The following is a 20,016-nucleotide window of genomic DNA, read 5'->3' on the forward strand; positions in this document are numbered from 1 at the left end:
AATATAAAATCAGACTGGTACAAAATTGGACTTACTTGTATTTGACTCATCCTGTGCTTATCCTGAATGTGTGCAGTGTGAATGTAACCTGCATTCATGTGGAATTCTGGGACTGGCCTCCAATACTCACTCTCTCTTACAGTGGATCATAGGCAGGTTTAACATGTAACTTAGAGGCGGGCGGCTGCCTCGCGTGAAATGCAGCTATTTACCACAAAGTGCAATACTAGCTTAACGCCATGAGTTACAGGTGAGGTTTAGAATAAGTTGCATTTCTTCTTAAAAGGTTTCAACCAGCTGCCAGCTTGCTGGTATCTCCTTTATCCCTTCGTTGCCAGTTAACGAAATAAAAGGGTTAATGTGCACTCCTTATTTTGTCACAGTCTGTGACCTTCCTAAACACAGCTCTGCAGCAGGAAAAAGATAAAACACCACCAGATTCAGTATTTGCCTGAGATTTTGAATATTTATTAAAGGGGGGGTAGAAGAAACACTTTCTTACTAGTCAGCACACTGCCCAATATCAAAAACATCCATCCAAACCGAGGTACAGCTGGGACACAGCCGACGAACACAAAGGAGATTACATTTGAATTACATTTGCAAGGGGGAATACAACTGACTAAACTCTGAAATTGATCGAGATGTACTCCTTAAAATGTTGGTGAATAACTCAAAGTGCCTTCTAGTGAAAATAAAACTTCCAAGATGCGGTCACTAACCAATTCTTTGTTGATTTTGTGTGCATTTCTGTAATTAATTAGAACTGCAGTTAGACACCCAGTAACAGTGTGATGTCAGACACAGTATTGGATAATAATGCAGAATGACAGTTTTCAGGAGAATTCCACTTGCTTTAAAGAGGACAAAATGCACAGATACATCGTTACGTTGCTGAACCTATTGGAATCCCACGTCGTGTTTAATTCAGAGTCCACATACTTTAATACCAGAAGGATTTCTTTTGTCGGCGGTTATCCACAATTCCCATCTTCTCCATGATTTCTTCTTGAAATGTCTTCAGAGAGGGGATGTACGTCCTATCTAGAGCATCTTCCACTGAAGTGTCCTTTGGGCCATCTAACAAATAAAACAACAGCAAGCTTCATCAGTGTAAAAGAGGACATGCATTCTCCATGTAGATCAGATGGATGTGATAGGATGGAAAGAAGGAAGATAAGGTGCACCCTCCTGCCTTGGCATTTTATGACACAGTCAGGAGGGTGCACCTTATCTTCCTTTACTGCATAGCTGATCCCAATGGAAGGTGGCACCCGAAACAATAAGTATATTTTCTACATCTGCAGATATATGAAAGGAATCAAGAAACATTAGATTGAAAAACTCCATTTTTTTTTTAGTTCATAAAGTGAAAAGGACTGTTTTTTTCTAAATATGGATGAGTTTACTGCCATTGTGGAATGTGCAAAACCAGTTACTTTCTCTGAAACAGAAATTGCAAGTATTCTTTTTAAAAAATACCTTTCATGAATTGGCTAGATCATTGAAAACTATTGATCTTTACCAAGACATTAAGTAAAAAAATGGGAGACTGATCTCACTTTACATGGACTACCTTATCCGATTACCATAGAGAGCAGCATATACCTAGGCGATTTCTGATTAAGAATATTCCTACAATAGGAAGATCAGATTTATCATTTTACCGCAAGGGGTGCGGAATTCTTAATAAATGCTCTTGTGATAGAATGGACTGTGTCAAAGAGGCACAGTCCACTCAGAGTATCCCTCTAATCGTCGCACTTCAGTACATAATTATTATATATATATATATATATATATATATATATATATATATACAAATATATATATATATATATATATATACAAATATATATATATATATATATATATATATATATATATATATATATATATCTTTCTGTATGGTCAGTGCGAAACTTAAATGAACAGTTAAAAAGAAACTTTAATAACATATATCAATAAACTATATCAATAAAATTGTGATATTAGCGCAAGAATACTGTATGTGAACTCCTAGTACATGAGTCCCAAGTGAATTATACCGTGGATGCTAATCTGTATAGTCAGCCACACAAAGCTATTTTAGCTGTTGATACACTGATATGTCTTGTGCATATGTATATATGTATATACAGAGTGGACTCATGCAATATACTGTATGTATATACTGTGCATGGAGATTGTTAGTACTGCGTCCAGGGTTATTGGTTGATAAAGCGCTGGATGTTGGCTGTGAGCCCTACTGTAATATTACTTGTGAATAACTGTTGCAGACGTCTCTGCGGTTGCAGGGGTAACAAAGAGACACCCAGCAATTGTAGATATCCACTCAGTAAACCGTTTTCGTTCGGTAAGTTGGTATATGTAAGGTGTAAAAATCCCTTAGTGTTGTGCACAGTATTGAATGTCCATGGATTAGTTCTGTGTTCAAACTTCCTGTGGTTGGTAATGATGTACTGGGGTGGTGTAATAGAAACTTCCTTGTACTGGGGTGGTGTAATACAAAAGTTGAAAAAACAGGATATCAAAAAGGATGCAGGACAAAACGTCCAAAGGTCATTTGAAATAGAGAAAGTGAATCAAACCACAGTCCTCAGTGTAATTGTCCAAACGCGCCGGCTCCTCACTCAACATCCTTTTGCATACTGCATTATATCTTCCCATTGTAGTACCCAGTATTAATGGAGGGTTTACTTGTCACTATGTGGGGCTTGGTTGTGTTCTTGTGGAGCCAGGGAAGTACCCTTCTGTCCCTCAGGGGCTAAGGGGAATGGGCCTGACAAAGGGGTGTTCCCCGAAACGTTGCCCCCCTGTACTCTCCTTTATACCCACCTTTTGTTATCTTGCTCCCCCCCCTTTCCCTTTCCCCCCCCCACACCTCTTTCCCCCCCACACCTCTTTCCCCCCCACACCCCCATATGTGGTTCTACCTATATGTTATTACAGTTTTCTATGTATGGAATTGTATGTTTTTTTATTCACTTGTGCATATATTAAATTTCACTTTTTTGGTTCTTTACCAATGATCTGATTTCTTTATATACAGAGTGCTGGACCATTCAGTATTGTGTACTGGGGTGGTGATATCTATCTACTATGCTTGCCACGGTGTGCCCGTTAGTGGGTGGATGTTGTGTATCCTCTATAGCTAGTCCGTTGTACCTATGGGAGTATGTATACACGGCTCTATGGTGACATCACTCTGTGATTTTCCGTGCCGATAGATGTATACTATTGGTTTGTTTCAGCTGTAGCTAGTATTGCCACTATGTAGCTGTTCCCAGGTTATCGGGCTGGTCTGCAGGGCATTCCTGTAATCGTGTCTTCATACAGTATATCTATTGTGATTAGATGATCCCGTACATACATCTGAAATTTATGTTATTAGGAATATTGGGTGCTTGTAATTAGCTTCTTAACGGTAATAGTGTCACTGGGTGTTTTCATAGACATTAAACATCATTTGTCAAAAGAACTACTACAATAGTCACACAGTCACACAGTCATCAGTGTGTTGATCACTTTACTGACTGCGATCATACATTAACTCTTTGTTTCCCGTACACTGTGGAATCTGCTGATGTATATGTATAGAGAGCACATGTATTGGCCGTTTGTGTGTTTCACCTTTCACTTATCTGCCATTGTGTCTACGTGGCTACTGTACAGCTGTTATTTGCTCCTTAAGGAGAAACTTTCTGATGCCGCTGCATTGGCTCAAAAGTCTATCATACAGTCAGTGCAGATGGTCAGGGAAGAGAGATAATATTGAGTAATGTACTTTGAAGTAGTTTTGCCTATATATGTATTGTGACTTGGTTCAACATGAATTAGTAGCTGATCACATACATGCAGTTGGCTAAGATGTACTTTAGACTCTAAGGTGCCCGTAATTTGACTTCTTAGCGGTGATAGCGCAGCGGAGGTATGCACGGCTTACAACCTCCTCTTCTGCGCATGCACTGCCTACAATCTCCGTGGCCTAGAAGGTTGTTATACGCATACGCGCGACCAGCAATAGCGCGACATCACTTCCGTCATGGTTTTTCGTGACAACACGAGATTTTTTCCCCATAAAAACTCGGTAGGTGTCAGCAAAGAAGTTTCACTTAAAAATTTTTTTTTATAATATCCCAATAGTATCCCAACATTGGCCTATATTAAGAATGGACACTAGACTTCTTCCTTTTATTCAACGTGAGACCTTTATTTGGATTCAGACGTAATAAAAATTAGGGATTATAATGAAAGGTGACCCGGTGGATAAATATCTCCATCTTTTCTCTCAATATCGCCTTAGTCCATTAAAGAAAGGCTGTGCATGCAATGCACAACGTGTAAATATTGCCTCATTGAAAACATTCCATTCATTTGGCGAGATCAATCCCGATTAGACATCATGTCACCTGTTTGACCACTTCCATCATTTATCTCATCTATTGTCAATGTGGACTTATGTATGTCGGGTAAACTGACAGATCATTCAGGGAGAGAAGCAATGAGCACTGTTCTAATATTAGATTGGCCCTAACCAGGGGCGAAGCATTTCATTGATAAGAATGATCAACTAGCTACCATTTGATATATGATCAGACCATGTGGATGTTCGATCAAGAGGTGGTGATGTTAAAAAGCTATTGCTTTAACGAGAAGCTAATGGATTTTTAAGTTAGATACTGTATATACACATGTGGATTTAAGACTTTCGGTTGCACTGTTTCCTCTAATACTATAGTGATTTTTAAAACCGTTTTATATATAGTGTAACATGGTATGTCCATAAGTACCTCTCTTTCCCCCACAGTGTAATCTGTGATGTAAGTCCCTAGTAAATTCAGGGCCTTCATGGGTTAATCTAGGGGACATTGACCCCCTTTCCGCCCACGTGTAAGTGATGGAAGTAAGGTGGTGACTCATGGCCTGTGTGAGCCTATCAGTGATGGGTACAGTACATGAGCCCGCCCCTTCCTGAAGCTAATGAGTGGGTGTTGCAAAGTTAGAGAGTCTTACTCTGGAGCTGGAAGTGAAAGCATGGGCTGCAAGTCTCTCCCATGGCGTGGATGAGCTGGCCACCCCAGGCATATGCCTGGGGACCATCATGACTGAATACCCCACTGAGATCAGGGTAATCACCATCCAGAAGTCCTGGGACTTTGGAGACCACCTGTGCTGTAACACGAGCTGCTGAAATGTCCAATAAACTAGTCTGTTCAACATACCTCTGCCTGGGTGTCATTTCCTAGGCAGGAAGGGTGAGGAGTGTTGTGGTGGGAGCTGACGTCCTGCATCCCAGGAACCCATCACAGCTGGAGGCGCTGAACCACTGATCAAAAGAACCCAGAGATCACCAAAAGCCTGTCCTGTTGCCCCTTACCATCGCGGCTACTCAGTTCTCCTGAACCAACAGGTATGCCTCAGCACCATACACACACAAATCAGGTAGCATACTGTAAAATTTCACAGAGGAGGGGGGGAAAACAGGGCTACAATAGTATATAAGGATACTTTTGATTTCTATCTTCTGTCTTTTCTATACTTATATCGTGGTCAACTATGCTTATTCTATGTTGTTAATATGTTGACATCCCCAGTCAATATCTAGGTTGTTTATCTTTAACAAATTCTTCCTATACGGTCAACAAATGTGGTACTGAGATGGATGCTCTAGTTGAGCAAAGTGTTTATACTGAAGCTATTTCATTAGTCTAGAAGCTTACAGATGTTGTTCAAGATTATAACTATGGTTGTCATATCTGTAGATAACTGTTTCTCAACACTTGTACCAACGACTCCCCGTAGGGTATTGTCCGTGACATTTGGCAGGGGCCCTTTCACGTGACTTAAAATACATAGTTACATAGTAGATGAGGTTGAAAAAAGACGTACGTCCATCAAGTTCAACCTATGCTAATTTAGACAACAGATACTTTATCCTATATCTATACTTACTTGTTGATCCAGAGGAAGGCACACAAAAAAACCCAGTCATATCATTCAATGATATCTCATAAGGGGAAAAATACCTTTTCTAATGATTTTACATGAGGTACTATTTATTATTATCCGTAATATTTGTTGTCAGGAGCCTCTTTACGTGACTTAAAGTACTGTTAATCATTATCAAGAAGTTGTTAGATACTACCTTAATTTTCTTGAACTGATAGCTTGCTTAAAGTGATAGTCTCCACCTTTAAACAAGTGAGCTAGTTATGGTACAGTCCACATTTTATTAATAATTTATGTGCGACTTAAGGTAACTGAAGAAAGGAATTGCATCTCAATACTGTCTGCCGATTTTAATGATCACGTGACTCAAGGTATCAATACTGTCATTACCTTTATGACAGAAAGATGGGAAACCGTTATCAGTAGACATTGCTTGTCTTTTTACCAAGAGCGGATACGATAGGCTAGCATCTAAGGTGCAAAATTTGATCTTGATCCTGGGTGTTCACATGTTTAGGTGCAATGATGGGCAGCTGAATCCATCCGTGCCATACACAGTTCATTAAGTTTTTTTTTATTAAAGCTTCTTCCAAAATAGAGTTGTATCTTTATTGGTCCATTTAACATATGAACCTCACGATGAGGAATATTCTGTTGGAACTTCTTTTGGTTCCAATTAAATCATGAGAATTGGAGGTTTAGAGTGTTTTGGAAAATTAACAGCCTGTGATTGATATACATATTTTAACAATGTTTGGTGGTGAAATGAGAGGATCGTTTGTTTTGAAGGAGTTAAAGTTAGCTTCAATTAAAGTTGTGATACATAGTTAATATTTTTTCTATTAATTCAATTAATGTGCCATTTTCTCTCTTTGGTTAAAGTCGTTTCCCCACTGTTGGTCATAAAGTGTGTACTTTATTCTGTTTTTTCAATTTAATCAAAGTATGCCTATCACTTTATGCTTTTTCTTTGTTCATATTTATGTTTGTTTGGTGATGTTGACAAGTGTTTTGGGGCTAATTATGTTTTTATTTTCAATAATTTTTTGCCACATCACAGATTGAATGATCTCTCCGCCTGTTTTCCCTATAATGTAAAGAGTTAAAGAGGTGTGCAATATAGCCACCAGGTAATGAGTTGTCCACACTTAAGCACAATTACGTCAGTGGGAGTGACTATGCTTTGATACTAGGCTCACAAGTGTTTAATCACTATAAAGTAGTGGTGTACCGAGAACCCGGAATTACACGGCAGATTTCCAGCTACCCGGACATCCCCCATACCCGACAACTGAGAAGTGGGCCCAGCACCGGGTAATACCCGGCATCGGGTAATGTCAGGGTAGCTGAAAATAATAACATCACTTACGTGTGGCAGCATCGGAAGTGTCTTCAGCCGGCATGGGACAGCAGGAATCCATTCCACAGCACTGCAGCAGGTAAGCTGTGTGTGTGAGCCACCGAGGAAACACGTGACCGGAGCAGGAGATGGAGCGTTACACACAGCTTACCTGCTGCAGTGCTGTGCAATGGATTCCTGCTGTCTCACGCCGGCTGAATACACTTCCGATGCTGCCACCACCACAGGACCTCTGCTGCTGTTCCTAGATGTCACCGCCACCCTGCAGGTAAGTGAAAAACCGGGTAACCGGGTACCCGGCCGGGTAGAACTATTGATTTTGGCCGGGTACCCATTACCAGTTTTTTTTTTTTTAAAACTCACTACCAGGTAAAAACACTACTATAAAGTATATAAGCGATGTTAGGAGCACACTTATGTATCTTGACAAAAGGTCTAAGTAATGGACCGAAACGTCGATTAAGTTTCAATAAATGTTGTACCAGTCCTCTGGAGTGCCGCTCTCTTGTCTTCACTTCACTCAATTTAAACCCAATTGTGATAGGTAGGAGGCATGGTGTACTGGTGAAGCTGTTGAGTTTAGTATACAAGAAGTTGCCACTCCTGCTGCAGCCTCACACATATCACTTTGTCATGACTATTTCCCTTCTGACTTAACTTAATAAACACTTTCCACAGACTTATCTCTTATGGATATAACATATCAGGCGTAACACCTCATTGTAAATGTTGTGGCTAGTCGAATAGATCTGTGCATTAAAATATTGGACTGATGGGTAAATCCACAACGTACCTGCTTGGAGTCCTGGTCCCTTCACAGTTTTCCTCAAACCTCTCCCCTGGACCACTACCCACACCAGATTGTATGTAAACCAATTGCATCGGAATAGGTATTGTTTGGTTGCACTAAATATCTGGCCTAACTCAGGGCCATGAAGAGAGGTTTGAATCCTCTTCTTAAGCCAGTCAATTAATTCTCACCTGTCCACTGCTCTGGGATGATACCGTCCGATCTCTGCTCTACAGGTTTGGGAATAATGCGTCCAGTACTCAGTGATACCCTCACCCTTTCCCCCTCCTCTGTGTAACGCCATTCCACCTCCGTGGGTTTCCTTTTGGGATTGAACATAAATTAGAAGATAAAACAGTCCTGCCTGCCAAAAGATGCAGGAATAACAAGGAGACCTAATGTGCCGACATTATATTGTCAAAGAGAAAATAAAGGACATCCTATACAGAATGGAGTGTAAATATGATTTATGGACAAATCCAAAATGCGCAGATCAATTATCAAATTACTGCTCGTATTTTTAAATTAACTTTAGTATCTTATTCTTTTATAACATGTTAGCCATTAACCTTCTAATGCCAGGTTTATAGTGCCGGCGACTGTGATGCGAGCGATGACGCCACCCGTCACCACTAGCGAAAGTTACACTTTACTTTTGAGCGATGTCGCTGGCGACAAGGCCAGTGACGTCACGAAGGGGGCGGGCAGAGTGCAGTAGGTTCTCTGTGATTGGTGTAGAGACAGTCACATGTGGCAACTGTCACTCCCAAAATTTAATTTTACCGACTTCAACATTTTTGGTCGCTCCGTCGCCGTTACTATAAGCGCATGCGACGGATTCAATGTATTTGTTTACGCACGACGTTGCGTTGCCGGCACTATAAGCGCAGCCTAAGATGGCGGAAGTTTGGCAGCAGCAACATGCCACTGAACTATGCATCTTTGCCTGAATATTTCATTTAGGGATGATATATATATATATATATATATATATATATATACTGTAGATAGATAGATAGATAGATAGATAGATAGAGAGATAGATAGATAGATAAGATAGATAGAGAGTGGTCGACAAATCACTAAAAAATCTACTCGCCGAACCAAAAAATCTACTCGCCACCTAGCCCTGCCCCCAGCCTGCCATTAGTCCCGCCCCTAGCCCCGCCCTCACTTTTAAAAAAAGGCGTAAATTGCTACTAAGAATTGAATGTGTGAGTGTGTGACTAGTCGGGTGGGCAAGTGTGTGACTAGTCGGGTGAGCAAGTGTGTGAGTAGGGGGTGTGTGAGTAGGGTGAGTAGGTGGGAGGGCATGAGGGAGGGAGGGTGAGAAGGTGGGAGGGAGGGAGGGAGGGTGAGAAGGTGGGAGGGAGGGAGGGAGGGTTAGATGGTGGGAGGGAGGGTGAGAGGGAGGGAGGGTGAGAGGGAGGGAGGGTGAGAAGGTGAGAGGGAGGGAGGGAGGGTGAGAAGGTGGGAGGGAGGGAGGGTGAGAAGGTGGGTGAGAAGGTGGGAGGGAGGGAGGGTGAGAAGGTGGGAGGGAGGGTGAGAAGGTGGGAGGGAGGGAGGGAGGGTGAGAAGGTGGGAGGGTGAGAAGGTGGGAGGGAGGGAGGGAGGGTGAGAAGGTGGGAGGGAAGGAGGGTGAGGAGGGAGGGAAGGAGGGTGAGAAGGAGGGAGGGTGAGAAGGTGGGAAGGAGGGAGGGTGAGAAGGTGGGAGGGAGGGAGGGTGAGAAGGTGGGAGGGAGGGAGGGAGGGTGAGAAGGTGGGAGGGAGGGAGGGTGATAAGGTGGGAGGGAGGGAGGGTGATAAGGTGGGAGGGAGGGAGGGTGAGAAGGTGGGAGGGAGGGATGAGGAGGGTGGGGGGGGGTGAGGAGGGGGTGGGAGGGAGGGAGGGAGGGTGAGAAGGTGGGTGAGAAGGTGGGAGGGAGGGAGGGTGAGAAGGTGGGAGGGAGGGTGAGAAGGTGGGAGGGAGGGAGGGTGAGAAGGTGGGAGGGTGAGAAGGTGGGAGGGAGGGAGGGAGGGTGAGAAGGTGGGAGGGAAGGAGGGTGAGGAGGGAGGGAAGAAGGGTGAGAAGGAGGGAGGGTGAGAAGGTGGGAAGGAGGGAGGGTGAGAAGGTGGGAGGGAGGGAGGGTGAGAAGGTGGGAGGGAGGGAGGGTGAGAAGGTGGGAGGGAGGGAGGGTGAGAAGGTGGGAGGGAGGGAGGGTGAGAAGGTGGGAGGGAGGGATGAGGAGGGGGTGGGAGGGAGGGTGAGAAGGTGGGAGGGAGGGAGGGTGAGAAGGTGGGAGGGAGGGTGAGAAGGTGGGAGGGAGGGAGGGGGTGAGGAGGGTGGGGGGGTGAGGAGGTTGGGGGGGTGAATTGTGGGTGGGTAACTGCAGCATGTTTTCTTGGCGTTACATCAGCGCAGCACCCCGGGAACCCCCCAGCGAGGCCTCCCAACCCCCACACAGAGACAGGGCCGCCCTGGGCCTCACCACCCGGAACATGGGAAGAGCACGAGCTGCGGCGATGTCCCGCCTCCCCCCCAGGGCACACCTGTTACCTTGCCTGGGCCCTCCCTGTAGTGGGACCTGCGGATGACGGAGGTGGTGAACCTGCGGACGCTCTGACCCAATATGGGGCCAGCGGCGGATGGCCCGATTGAGGTGGGGGACCGGATGGCCTGTTTGATGTAGGTGGGGGGGGGGGGGGCGGCTGGCCCGATTGATGTAGGTGGGGGGGGGGGGGGAGGCGGCTGGCCCGATTGATGTAGGTGGGGGGGGCGGATGGCCCGATTGGGGGGGGGGGGCGGGGGGCAACAGATGGCCCTGCAGGGGCCTGTGGCAGACAGAGGCGCAGAAGGGGCTGGCTGCCGGAAGGGGGAGGAGTGAAAGCGCTGATGAGAGGAGGGAAAGTATTGCTGAGAGGCGGGGGAGGAGGGAAGGCACTGCTCAGAGAGCCGGAGGCGGGGTAATCTCCCTCAACAACATGAACCCGCCTCCGGCTTTTTTTTTTTTCTCCAGCGCGAGCGGGGGAAATTAAACAGCAGCGCGAGCAGGGAAAATTTAAAAAAAAAAAAAACACGTGTGCTGCTTGGGCCAATAGGAGCTCGCCACGGTGTTAAATCCACTCGCCCGGGGCGTTCAGATGTACAGGTTTGTCGAACAGTGTGTGTGTGTGTGTGTGTGTGTGTGTGTGTGTGTGTGTGTGTGTGTGTGTGTGTGTGTGTGTGTGTGTGTGTGTGTGTGTGTGTGTGTGTGTGTGTGTGTGTGTGTGTGTGTATATATATAATGTTAAAAATGTAAATACCCAAGTTTGTCAAAGCAGAATAAAGACACAAAAGCTCACCTGTCTGTAGGGTCTACAAGAGAAACCTGATTCAGCAGGAGGGGGGCTTCACTTGCCACATAAGTCCCCTTATATTCATTTGTCTTACCGACATAACGGTAGTGCTAGAGAAGAAAAAATAAATAAATAAAGGACAGAGACAATAAGTTGGTAAAAATTTGCTTTTTTAAATTGAAATGTGGGAAATGTAGACAGGATAGCTGATAAAATCCAAGAAAAACATGCAAGCAAAATAGAAAACAAGGCAAGACTCTGTTCTGGGGCCCCTACTCTTCTCAGTGCTCATCAATGATCTTCCTACAGCTTGTAATGGAGCATACACATGTATGAAGATGGCACAATCTTATATGCACACCAGTTTAAGTTCTTGCAAAACAAAAGCCGTCTCACATTTTAATCTGGTTTGTAACTGTTATACGCCTATAATAAATATTATCTCTAACTGTGCATGCAATGTCTTGCATATAATGTATACGCTGTTCACTTATGTAACCATGTATTATTTGTCATCTTAACTCTATGCCCAGGACATACTTGAAAACGAGAGGTAACTCAATGTATTACTTCCTGGTAAAACATTTTAGAAATAAACCAATAAGAAGCAATCAGTGACAGGTAAATGTGCTATTTTGACACACACACACACACACACACACTGACACACACACACACCCACACACACACACACACACACACACACACACACACACACACACACACCTTTCATAATTATCACCCAGCACACAGCACTTCCACTGCAGCAAAGGATTCTGGGAAAGGACATGCAAACGAGCACACAGTGCCACCTTTTGCTTCAAAACCATTAACATGGTTCCCTATAAGCTTAAGCTTGCTGCATGGTCACAGCTTTGAGCACAGCCAGAGTTAAGATGCATAGCCAGTAAACCCACCCACAGACAGCTGTTTCAACCTTAATTGGTCTCATCAGTGTGGGGTTGGCTATACTGGCTAGGCAAAAATGAAGCAGGATAGGTTTTACCATACTTAGTTAAGTTATGGTGGGTAAAAAAAGTGACAAAACACCTCCACAGCAAAGCAAATAGCAAATGGAAATATTACTGTATGCTCATTTGCATGTGCTGGGTGATAAAGGTGAAAGGCGGGGGTTGCAGACCTGCTAAGACATGCACATGAGCAGTGTTCGACAAACCTATACATTTGCTCGCCCCGGGCGAGTGGATTTAACCCCCGGCCGAGTAAATATTGGCCCAAGCAGCACACGTTTGGTACTAGGTGGCGAGTAGATTTTTTTGTGTGGCGAGTAGATTTTTTGGTGATTTGTCAACCACTGCACATGAGCATACAGTAATATTTGCTATTTATTTTGCTATGGAGGGTTTTGGCACTTTTTTTACCCACCATAACTTAACTAAGTATGATTGATTGATTGAGATATCTATATCTATATCGAGAGAGAGAGAGAGATATAAAAAAAAGCAGTAACTTTGTGAAAGAAAATTGGTAACACCCTTTCATCACATTCCACCACTGGGAACTTGTGCGTCAAGATGCTTTGTTCATTTAGCCCCATTGCTGATAGATTATTGGATAGAAAGGTGACGATGGTAAAGCAGAGCAACTGCACACAGTGTTATCTTATGCAAAACCATCAACATGCTTACAATGCCACTGCTCCTACGTCTGTCCAAATCTGCTTACCGTGTTTAAACCCTCTACAACCACCCAGTTGCGAGGTTGGATGACCTGCGAAACCTTCCCTTGCTTTCCGGTATCTTTGCCAAACAGGACTTCTACCTTTAAAATAAAAACAAGAACATAGGCAGGAATTTTGGCAATAAAGCAAATTCTGGATCTTAGGGAGTATAAAATACAGAGGGCAGCGACGATCTGGTTTCACATCCTGGGGAGCTGCGTGTGCCTTTGTAACATATAAAACAGGTCTGACACTAAGATTATTAATGGGTTCTTTTCTTCTAGCTGGTAATATATGCAGCACTGTACATACAATTTAGCAATTACAAAGAGTCTGTCCCGAAGAGTTTACAGGCCAAGGCTGGAATTAACGATACGCCAATGCGGGGCATCGCATCCCGATCCTGCATTATCTTCCAATGACAAAAATGACCATTAACACCAGATTGGGGTGCACTGGGAGAATAAGTGATTTGTCTAAGTTCACAAAAAGAGAGCCAGGACTAGAATTCGAACCGATTTCGCCTGCTTGAAACACAGCAACATTGCCTGTAGGGTAAGCAGAGAGCTTGGGGGGGCAGTTTCTCTTCCTCTAGCCCCTCTGCACATTCATGGCTGGATGACATCATATTTAAATCATTTGAGCGCTATCGCAGCACAATCACACACGCAAATCCATAGCGGTCACTTCACTACTTACAGTATCGCCGTGAAAAACACTCCACTCCTCGCTACTTATGGGCTCTACGAACACCTTTGACCGTTTCTTCCCAGGCGGGTTTCTCTTCTTCGCAGCCACTGTCCCCGGCCGGTTTGTCCCATAACGATAGTCATGGGGCAGCTTGACCTTAGAGGCCATAGCAAGAAGCAGCGTCAGGCGCATGTCTGAAAAATAACGTAATTCAGAGGCAGCGTTGTAGTTAAGAGCGGTGCAGATACAAAATTGTCCTTGTCCCAGAAAACCCTTTATGTATCAGTGTGACAGACCTATAAAGTAATGTATGTCATTATTCTACCATGAAGGAATGTATTGTCTCTTTTGAGAGACATTATTGGATACATTTTCGCTGAGTTTTTTTGTTTGCCTTCCTCTGGATCGAAATACTGTAAATACAAATATAGGATAACGTATCTGTCATCTAAACTTGGCATAGGTTGAACCTGAACATATGTATTTTTTTCAACCTCATCTACTATATATGTATAATTGATTATAGCAGCACTCCACTAAAAATGGGTGTGCTACCCGGGTGCTTTAGCTGCCAAGAAATTGTGTATAAGAAATAGCAGGCACACCAGGACTCATGCAAAAAGTTTGTTACCAAGGTCAACGTTTCGGCTCTCGAATGAGCCTTTTCAAGATCTTTGGCAATTGTGCACAAGTCCTGGTGTGTCTGATATAGATACACACAATACATATATAACCTGCAGATATTATATACTAGATGAAGTGCCCGGCTTCGAACAGGTTGCAGTACTGGAGTCATAAAGCCAGATGTCTCACGAGTCTCCTTTTCATCTTTCTCTCTACCCCTTCCCATCACTTTTCTTTAATACCTTATGATGTTCCCAATTATTTCCACCTCTCTCCTTCTACTCACGTGCCAACTGACTTCCTCTGCTTTCTGTGTAAACTTTATAGCTATCCGATTCTCATTATGATGTAACGTGCCAGATACATAGCCTACCAGGTACAACACCCAATATCTGACTTGCTTCGAGAAATTGTAATAACTCATAGAATTAAAAATAGAATGTATCCAAACTGACAAAAACCTGCGCCTTGATCTCAGGGACCATCATCATGCAATATTTGGTTACGATACTTTAAGAGGTGTCCAAATGCATAGCGAACAGACAAACAGCTTTCCAAAATATATAGTAGATGCGGTCCCACATTGAACCTAACGATTCTAGCAGCACCCTCTTTGGAGCGTTCGAGAGGATCCAAACCATGACAGTTTGCCTTATGATACATAAAGTAATCCTTCAACGTTTGGTTGTTCTAGGTCTTATAGTTTGGGCATGCATAATGGAGCCACAGACAAACGAACACAAACATAGTAGCGCTAACCTAATGTGTTAATCATAGTGAATTGTGATAGGAATGTGATGAATGGTGAATAGTGTTAATACAGTGTAAATTCTATGTTCAAATATTGATAATATATAGTGCAGAAAGTGAATATAAATTAATCAAACCAGTCCCAAAGAAAATGTTGATGAAATGTCCAGTTCCAGAGAGAGAGAGACAGAGAGAGAGAGACAGAGAGAGAGAGACAGGGAGAGAGAGACAGAGAGAGACAGAGAGAGAGAGACAGAGACAGAGACAGAGAGACAGAGACAGAGAGAGAGAGAGAGACAGAGACAGAGACAGAGAGACAGAGACAGAGACAGCGAGAGAGACAGAGAGAGAGACAGAGAGAGAGACAGAGAGAGAGAGAGAGACAGAGACAGACGTGTGTGTGTGTGTGTGTGTGTGTGTGTGTGTGTGTGTGTGTGTGTGTGTGTGTGTGTGTGTGTCCATATCCAAATGCTCTCTCAGATCTTTGTCCTTATTCTGACTACCTTTAGTTTGCTAAAGACTAAGTGACTTATCTACCTATTGATTTATTCTACTTAACTTCTATAATCCTCTTATTTACAAACTTTTCTCTTTTTTTTCAGTGTCTTTCACTTCCTAAGTCCTTTATACCACCCTTTCTGGTAGCAAGTGATTTACCCAGTTGAAGAGATTTAAAAATAAAAAAATAAACCTCTTTTTGAATGACCCCAAAAAAAGAGGCTTCTGCCACTATTATCATTTTAAAAACAGCTGAACAGCCTTCACTTCCAGCCAGGGAGATGACCTTGTGTTTTTGATGCTCCTTATAAAAAATCTTTAGGGGACTGAAAACAATGCGGCAAAATGGCATGTTGCTAAAGAAACTATAGTTCTTACCTGTGCTGGGATGAGATGTCCTCAGACACTGTATGTACACTCAGGGTGTGCTGGAAGGCTCCCAGTAGTATCATGCACATGGAGGTGTCACTTCCAGCCTCCTCAACTCTGACCTCGTCAACTCTGACCCTGAAAAATGACATCGTTGCTGAAGAATGCATCAAACATTAATTTCTAATCGTTGATTTCTATTTTTCACACTGATTCCATTTGCCTTATTGAATTTGACGTTTTAAATCAGAAAAACTGTAACATGAACTGTTATCCGCCCATTGTTCTGTGCCGCATGGTATCATGGGAGTTGTAGTTCCACCGTCTGCCAGAAGCTGTTTTTTTTTTTTTTTTTTTTTTTTTAAACAGGCTTTATTTGCAATAACAAGAAGCTTCCACTTAACAATATCATCTCTTTTTTATTGTCTGTAAAGTAATTTCCTATTGCGTATATCTGCATATTTTCCCTTTTTTTATTACAATAAAAGTTACTGTAAAAAAAAATCAAATTCACAGCACCCCAAGCAAAATATTATATTATTTAAGGCAGTTTATAAATAACTATTTGCATCGTACCACCAACTATTGTAATATGTTAAACCATAACAAAAGAGGTAAACAAATGAACTATGCTGAATGAGATAGTAAGACACAACAATCAAGTGAACACATTAGGCCTCGTCCAGGGTGATGCTGAGAGGGCGCGCTGCGCAATGTGTGTGGCCAGCGCGAGCAAGCGCCTGCGCATGCATGATGCTTAGCTGCTTGCTGAAGCAAGCATATTTGATTGTGCCGCTCGCTGAGCGGTTCGCTGAATGAGGACAAACCAGGTCTGCGACGTCATGGCCACGCCCCCGACACACACCCCGCGGGCGCAACTAGCTGTCCAGGAAAAGCACGGAAGATGAAAACGGAGAAAATGGGTGTTCCAGTGAACCAACTACAAGGTGAATTTGATGGTTATCCAATGAATGATTACTAAGTTGGAGAAATGTATGGGAATAAAACTGGAATGGGAATTGCACACAGCTGTGCAATAGAGATCAATTGTAATGAATGGCCGTAAAGGCAAAAAATATATATACAGTTTAAAACAATGACAATATGTAAACAAAAAATGTGTATAGAAATACCAGCAATGTGTTTTTTTAAACCAAATGAGAAGCTGCAGTAACATATGGGTCCCAATTACCAAAAGGAAAATGTGTAAAATGCCAGTGGATTAAAGTCTTCGTATAAATGGCCCAACGTCCTAATCAATGCAGAAAAGTTGCAGCCTCTCAAGTTAGGATAACCAATCCTCAGTAAAACGAACCTCAAAAAAAGAAATAGAGAGAGGCGCAATGAAGCAGTGAATATAGGTGCATTTATATAAGGAAAATGATCAATATTAATAAATAAACAATACGACAATAAAAACGTTTGTGCAAGAAAAATAATAAATAAAAACAAAGACTTTGCCTGATAATTATGGCTGCTGCAGATGTGCCAATGATAAGTGTTTGCACAGACTTGTACTCTCCCACAAGGTCCACAGGTCTGCCCCGTCAGATGTTAAAAGGTGAGGATCGCATGCAGATCTTTACCGCACTGCTGTACTGCCTGGCCGGGAAGGTTGTCTCCTGGGTGATGTCGTCAGTAAATTCCTTGGTCCTAGCGCTTGGTGGCTGATAGCTCCCGCGGCTGGCTAGTGCTCAGTCCTCTTCTCCGCAAACCCAGAAAGCTAACCCGAAGACTTTTTGCAATAAGATTTTTTTTAAATGTATTTATCTTATTTATATATTTATTTATCTTACCTCAACGGCATCTCCCAGCATCATCTCCCCTTACAAGGTGCAGTGAGCATGGCTCTGTGACGTCAAATGGCATGCGTTGCCATGGCAACAGGACATCATGGCGTCATGCGGAGTCAAGTTGCTATGACAACGGGATGTGTCACGTGATGCCCCATTGTCATGACAATGGGATGTCCGTTACAACCCTTCATCTACATAGAAGTCTCTTTCGACGAAATTCTTAGCGTCTTGCCGCAGGAGGAAGCCACAACCTCCATATTAATGAACAATTGGTTAACTGAGGAAGAAATTCATAACCGGCTTGAAAAAATTTAAGTAAATAAGGCACCTGGCCCTGATGGCATACATCCAAGAGTTCTCAAGGAGTTAAGCTCAGTAATAGCCAAACCATTATATTTAATATTCAAGGACTCCATTGCCACAGGCTCAGTACCACAAGATTGGCATAAAGCAGATGTGGTGCCTATATTTAAAAATGGAGCTAGATCACAACCGGGGAATTACAGACCTGTAAGCCTGACTTCAATAGTGGGGAAACTACGGGATAATATTCAGGAATACCTAATGGAAAACAAAATTATTAGTAATAGTCAGCATGGATTTATGAAGGATAGATCATGCCAAACTAACCTTATTTGTTTCTTTGAGGAGGTAAGTAGGAATTTAGACCAGGGTAATGCAGTTGATGTGGATTTTGCAAAGGCTTTTGATACAGTTTCACACAAGAGGTTGGTGTATAAAATAAAGAAAATTGGACTCAGTAATAATATATGCACCTGGATTGAAAACTGGTTAAAGGACAGACAACAGAGGGTTATCATAAATTGAACTTTTTCAGGTTGGGCTAAAGTCATGAGTGTAGTATTTCAGGGATCGGTACCGGGACCCCTGCTTTTTAACTTTTTTATTAATGACCTTGAGGTTGGGATCGAGAGCAAAGTCTCCATCTTTGCTGATGATACTAAATTGTGTAAGGTAGTAGAATCAGAGCTGGGTGTAATTTCTCTTCAGAAGGACTTGGAGAGACTGGAAACGTGGGCAGGTAAATGGCAAATGAGGTTTAATACAGATAAATGTAAGGTTATGCATTTGGGATGCAAGAATAAAAAGGTGACTTACAAATTAAATGGGGATAAATTGGGGGAATCCTTGATGGAGAAGGATTTAGGAGTGCTTGTAGACAGCAGGCTTAGTAATAGTGCCGAAAGTCATGCAGTAGCTGCAAAGGCAAACAGGATCTTATCTTGCATTAAACGGGCAATGGATGGAAGGGAAGTAAACATAATTATGCCCCTTTACAAAGCATTAGTAAGACCACACCTTGAATATGGAGTACCATTTTGGGCACCAATCCTAAGAAAAGGCATTATGGAACTAAAGAGAGTGCAGAGAAGAGCCACCAAATTAATAAAGGGGATGGACAATCTAACTTATGAGGAGAGGCTAGTTAAATTATATTTATTTACATTAGAAAAGAGGCGTCTAATAGGGGATATGATAACTATATACAAATATATTCGGGGGCAATACAAGGAGCTTTCAAAATAACTATTCATCCCACGGGCAGTACAAAGGACTCGGGCCATCCCTTAAGGTTGGAGGAAAGGAGATTTCACCAGCAACAAAGGAATGGGTTCTTTACCATAAGGGCAGTTACAATGTGGAATTCATTACCCATGGAGACTGTGATGGCAGATACAATAGATTTGTTCAAAAAAAGGTTGGGCATCTTTTTAGAAAGGAAAGGTATACAGGGATATACCAAATAAGTATACATGGGAAGGATGTTGATCCAGGGATTAATCCAATTGCCAATTCTTGGAGTCAGGAAGGAATTTATTTTTCCCCTTATGAGCTTATGAGATATCCTTGGATGATATGACTCTGAGGCTTTTTGTTTGCCTTCCTCTGGATCCATTAGTAAGTATACAGTAGATATAGGATAAAGTATCTGTTGTCTAAATTTAGCATAGGTTGAACATGAAGGTATTTTTTCAACATCATCTACTATGTAACTATTTAACTATGTAACTATGTCTTTCCTTTTCTCTTCTTCCCTTCTTGGGCCGCCCTTCTGAGTCCATAGGCGGCCACTGCAGGTGATGGACTGTTGCCGAAGAGATGTACTTTCATCCTATACTCTATGACTTCGTCATCTATATCATCGTTCTGGTACCACAGGAACCTTAGG

General features: G+C 42.8%; 1 protein-coding gene across 1 annotated transcript; it reads right to left on the bottom strand.

Moving 5' to 3' along the window:
- Positions 1-446: 446 nt before the first annotated feature.
- On the bottom strand, positions 447-16,303 carry MRPL24 (mitochondrial ribosomal protein L24). Its single transcript, XM_075598384.1, has 6 exons — positions 16,039-16,303; positions 13,798-13,982; positions 13,104-13,199; positions 11,424-11,527; positions 8,294-8,424; positions 447-1,080 (listed from the first exon to the last, which is right to left on the bottom strand). The coding sequence occupies exons 2-6, from the start codon at positions 13,978-13,980 to the stop codon at positions 944-946; spliced, it is 651 nt and encodes a 216-aa protein (XP_075454499.1). The 5' UTR covers positions 13,981-13,982; positions 16,039-16,303; the 3' UTR covers positions 447-943.
- Between the last annotated feature and the right edge of the window lie 3,713 nt (positions 16,304-20,016).

Source organism: Ascaphus truei, chromosome 4 (genome assembly GCF_040206685.1).
Source record: "Ascaphus truei isolate aAscTru1 chromosome 4, aAscTru1.hap1, whole genome shotgun sequence".
NCBI classification, from domain to species: Eukaryota; Metazoa; Chordata; class Amphibia; order Anura; family Ascaphidae; genus Ascaphus; species Ascaphus truei.

Excerpts from the sequence above, each read along its gene's own strand:
- MRPL24 (XM_075598384.1), bottom strand. The coding sequence starts at position 13,980 with ATGCGCCTGACGCTGCTTCTTGCTATGGCCTCTAAGGTCAAGCTGCCC. Across the intron at positions 13,200-13,797 it reads GTGTTTTTCACGGCGATACT|GTAGAAGTCCTGTTTGGCAA; the intron begins GTAAGTAGTGAA and ends TTTATTTTAAAG. Across the intron at positions 11,528-13,103 it reads TTGTAGAGGGTTTAAACACG|CACTACCGTTATGTCGGTAA; the intron begins GTAAGCAGATTT and ends TTTCTTCTCTAG.